The sequence below is a fragment of the Anser anser genome (assembly GCF_964211835.1).
Source record: "Anser anser genome assembly, contig: HAP1_SCAFFOLD_51, whole genome shotgun sequence".
NCBI classification, from domain to species: domain Eukaryota; kingdom Metazoa; phylum Chordata; class Aves; order Anseriformes; family Anatidae; genus Anser; species Anser anser.
In genome coordinates, this window is record NW_028154169.1 from 931,927 (window position 1) to 936,866 (window position 4,940).

At 53.2% G+C, this 4,940-nt stretch overlaps 1 protein-coding gene across 1 annotated transcript; it reads left to right on the plus strand.

Moving 5' to 3' along the window:
* Positions 1–800: 800 nt before the first annotated feature.
* LOC310890459 (olfactory receptor 14C36-like) lies at positions 801–1,924 on the plus strand (the record flags this gene model as incomplete). Its single annotated transcript, XM_083852815.1, has 1 exon — positions 801–1,924. The coding sequence occupies exon 1, from the start codon at positions 989–991 to the stop codon at positions 1,922–1,924; it is 936 nt and encodes a 311-aa protein (XP_083708941.1). The 5' UTR covers positions 801–988.
* Positions 1,925–4,940: the final 3,016 nt, after the last annotated feature.

Sequence of the window (4,940 nt, forward strand, 5' to 3'; positions counted from 1 at the left end):
TAAGTCTCTGGCTGCAGGGCCATGCAGCTGCAGGTCCTGGAAGGGTCTCCTCCTGGGTCTTGTTTCTGGGAGGGCAGTGGGCAATGGAGTAGGCTTTGAGGCTCCTGCTGGATTGCACTGTGAGGTGAGGAAGTCTGACAGAAGCCCCTTGGAGTGTCGTAACCTAGCCGCCCCTGGTCAGCTAAGGCAGGGGTGACTAAGCCTCCTCCAGACTACTGCAGGGAGTGCAGATGGGCTGCTGGGACACCCCAGCTTGCAAATATCTATCTCTGTCTGTGGGGAATCCTTCTGGGCTGCAGGCTGCTCTCCAGCAGGATGCAGCTCTCTCATGGCATTCTTGTGTTATGCAGGTGCCCTAAGGAGAAAACACCTCTGTGCTAAGGCCATGTCCTTTCTGCTGCATGGCTGTCTGTGGGCAGCTGGAGTGAGGCCTCTGCACCCCTGTCTAGGAAGGAAGAGCTGAGATCCTGATCAGGCCCCTGAAGACAAGGTGAAGGTGAGGATTCTGTCCAGCTGCGCTTGGACTGGGGCTTCTCTACTCTCAGATCTCGGCAGTTTCTTCTCAGGGAAGCATCTGAGTGGGATGATCCTGCAGCTCACAGAGGGGTAGCACAGGACAGCTGAGAACAGGACTGGTGGGCAGAGCTGCTCTGCTCAGTCTTCACCAAGGGACAGTCACTTTGCCTCCTGGCACCCACAGGATTTCACCAGGAGTGCGCAAGTAATGTCAGGGAGTTCCACCATCCAATACCTCTCCTATGTGTTATAGCAGCAAACAGGATAACATAAAGTGAGGAAAATACTTGCAGCTCTGCTCTGCAATCAGCTCAGTTGTTTGCAATGATACTGCAAAGCTCATTGATCTGATATTTGTCTGAGTTGGAGTTTGCCACCCTTCTGTTTTATTTCCTATTTTCCTCAAAGAAGTCTGCTCTAACGTTTTTCTGCCTTCTCCACTTTAACACACAAGCAAGTATAAAGTCAGACAATGTCCAACATCAGCTCTGTGAGCGAGTTCCTCCTGTTGGCATTCACAGACACACGGGAACTGCAGCTCTTGAACTTTGGGCTCTTCCTGGGCATCTACCTGGCTGCCCTCCTGGGCAACGGCCTCATCCTCACCGCCGTAGCCTGCGACTGCCGCCTCCACACCCCCATGTACTTCTTCCTCCACAACCTCGCCCTCCTCGACCTGGGATCCATCTCCACCACTCTCCCCAAAGCCATGGCCAATTGCCTTTGGGATACCAGAGCTATCTCCTATGAAGGATGTGCTGTACAGGTCTTCTTTTTTCTTTTCTTGATTGGAGCAGAGTATTGCCTTCTCACTGTCATGGCCTATGACCGTTATGTTGCCATCTGCAAGCCCCTGCACTACGGGAGCCTCCTGGGCAGCAGAGCTTGTGCCAAGATGGCAGCAGCTGCCTGGGGCAGTGGGGTTCTTGATGCTGTCCTGCACACAGCCAATACATTTTCCCTGCCCTTCTGCCAAGGCAATGCTGTGGACCAATTCTTCTGTGAAATCCCCCACATCCTCAAGCTCTCCTGCTCAGATTCCTACCTCAGGGAAGTTGGGGCACTTGTGTTTAGTTTTTCTTTGGGCTTTGGTTGTTTTGTTTTCATTATGTTATCTTATGTGCAGATCTTCAGGGTGGTCCTGAGGATGCCCTCTGAGCAGGGCCGGCACAAAGCATTTTCCACTTGCCTCCCTCACCTGGCAGCGGTCTCCATGTTTTCCAGCACTGCCATGTTTACCTACCTGAAGCCCCCCTCGATCTCCTCCCCATCTTTGGACCTGGTGGTGTCATTTCTGTACTCGGTGGTCCCTCCAGCAGTTAACCCCCTCATCTACAGCATGAGGAACAAGGAGCTTAAGGATGCAATGAGGATACTCTTTGGATACTTGCTTCTTCAGAATCAGTAATGACTTTCAGTTCCCAGTTTATTTCAGAATTTATTAGGAAAATCTTTTGTTAATTTGTTTTTATAAATAATTTAAGGTTTTTTTTGGTTTTGATTTAAATAAAGGTATTTTTATCATCCTGGGTTTTTTTTGTTTGTTTGTTTCTTTCTTTTCATTTCTTTTATCCAGTCATCTAATATACCTAAAGGAGCAAGCTTCCTGTGTAGACAAAGACAATAAACAATCCATCAGAACTTCATTTGTCTCTGCTGCCATCCATTCCCATCTCCTCTGGAGCTGGGGGAGCAGCCCCAGCACGCAGGAGGGCTAAGGACCAAGAGCCCAGCTGCCACATGGAGGAGCAGCCCTGGTGACCCTCAGGGCTGCCCCTCACTGCCCACTGGGCTCTGCCTCTCTGCTGCCTTCAGGTCAGGGCTGCTGCTTCCCTGGAGCCATGGCCATGGCCAGCAGCAGGATGTGGCCTTTTCACTGCTACTCTCTTTTGGCCTCCTCATTGTTCTCTTGTGCTCTTGTACGTGGGTTAGCCCTCAGACCTCGTGTACCCTGGTGACGGTCCTGTTGACTCTACAGTGGCATCCCTTTCCCTGCAAGCAGCATCTGGCAATGTGCCCTGTGACACAGCTGGCTTCCTTGATAGCAGCACAGGAACAAGAGGGGCTGCTCAGGGCAAACCCAGAAGCCTGGACGCCTCTTCCAAAGCTGCTGTCAGGAATAGAGCCATGGGTTCTCCAAGGCAAGAGACCAGGGCTCCTGCAGCTTCATGGACCTCCACTGCCATGGTTGGCCCCAGCCCAGGAGCCCGTAGGAAGGCCCAGAGCCACCATCGCCCCAGCAGCTGCAGTGCCTTGCAAGGGGCTGGGGCTGTGGTGACCATGCCCAGAGCACTGCAGCAGCCTGCGGTGGGCACTGCCTTGGGGCCAGCCCAGCCTGGGCTGCTGGGCTGGGCTGGGCTGGGCTAGGGAGAGGGCAGGGAGGTGGGGAGAGGTGGGCAGGGGCTGAGCTGGGCTGGGCAGGGGCTGGGCTGGGCTGGGCTGGGCTGGGCTGGGCAGTGCGTGGCAGAGGGCAACAGCAGCATCAGGGAGCGGTGGGAGCATGCAGGGGAGGGCTCCCAGCAGGGCTTACCACTGCAGAGCTAGGGCTGCGCAAAGGGAGCCCAGAGCTGCAGGGGCAGGGGAGAGGAGGCCGCTCTGGGCCCTTGCTGGCCTGGGCAGAGCAGCAAGGGGGCCCAGGAAATTCGTCTCCTCACCCCAGCCTGCCAGGACCTGCAAGGCAGCCATGGAGAGTCCAGGGCCAGGTTCTGCCCCGTGGCCATGAGCCCTGCATGCCCTCCTCCTGCCATGTTCCATGCAGTGGCTGCAGCAGTGGGGGCCCCCAGCCAGCTCCTGCAGGAGGCTCTGCCACCTGCCTCACCCCAGCCCTCTCCAGCGCCCTCCTTGCTGCTCTCTGATGCACACCACGACCTCCCAATGCATACCAGCCAGCACATCTTCTGAGGGCCAGTGTGGCTGCTGCAGGGGCAGGGAGCTCAGCATGGCCCTTGCAGACCCCTGCCCTGGGCCTGCCTCTCCCCTTGTCCTTGGACCCGGCCTTGTCTCTGCTGGCAGGAGCACTCTTGGCATGTGCTTCCTGGCCTCACCTCACCTCCACACAGCTGCTGCCCACTCAGGCTGCTGGCACAAACATGTCCTCACAAGCAGCACCACCCCTTGGGCTGCTTCTCCTGGCCTCTCCCACCCCACTGCCTTGACTCCTTGTCTCTGCTGGGCCCCACCTTCCATACCCAAATGCATCCCTTGGCTGTCACCTCCCTCTCCTCTGCTTCATGTGGTGACAGAGCCAGGGTGGGACGTGTTACCTTTATTTGATACAGTTATTGTGTACTTGGCATTGGTGATGGCACAAAAGGACAGTTCCTTCACCAGTAATCAACATCCTTCTTCATTTTAGGCCACAACTCCACATCCTTCACTGAGCTTCAAGTTTGGTTTTTTTTCTGTATCTTGTGGATGAACTGGATTAGGTCTCCCTGATTAGTCTGAGGCACAATGCAATGCTTTTTGCCTTCTACCACTACAGCACAATATGTATGACTCTCCCTTACTCTGTGCATTGACCTGATGGGTCACTTCACATTTTTCACATTCATATCCCTAGTTGGAAGGGGACAATTTCCCAAAGTGGGGAAAGCTGATGGGTTCTGTCTCAACCATTTGACCTGTCCTGTTCTTGAGTCTTGCAGCCTGAGTTTGCCACAGATGACCCAGGATGATAAATGGATGTTCAGCTGTCTAGTAGGAACAAAGGAGAGTATCTTGGGTTCCCAATGGCCTTTTCAACTTTGTATCAGTCTCAGGAATTCACTGAAAGAGGGGTTTTGTCTTTGAAGGGGTTTTGTGTGCTGGGCTGGACTGTAGTTGCAGGGATAAAGAGCACTGCTGGCAGTGGAGGTGCCCTGGGAACTCCATCTATATCCACCTGAATCCCCCAAGGGGCTCTGGTCTCCTGCAGGTCCTTTCTGACAACTGCAAATCCAGGGAAGTACCTCAAATACAGTGGGGTCTCTGGTGGCTGTCCCTGATTGCTTATGGTCAGACAGCAAAGCTCTGCCTCAATACCCAGTAATTTCTTTAGTACTTAACTAATAGAGTAACTACTCATCACTTCAGATGCTCCAATCTCTTCCATAAAATGTTACACAGTGTAGTTTCTACCATGAAGAAATGTGAATTTTCAGGATGTATGTTCATTGCAGGAGAAGAAATACTAGTGTTCACCTGTATTAACATTGTTATCGCTTTCCCTGTCATGATGTGCTTCCTCATCTTCCAGGTACATCCACAAGTTTTGATTAAAGAGACAATGGTGAATCTCCCTTTTCCAGCTGCCTGTCTGGACCTATGCACTTCTCATGGTTCTCCTGGTTTGCCCTCCCCTTATTCTTTGATCATTCAGATGGTTCTCACACACCCAGTTGCTACTTTGAGCTTTGAGTTAGAAGCAGCCCAGCTTGCCTATC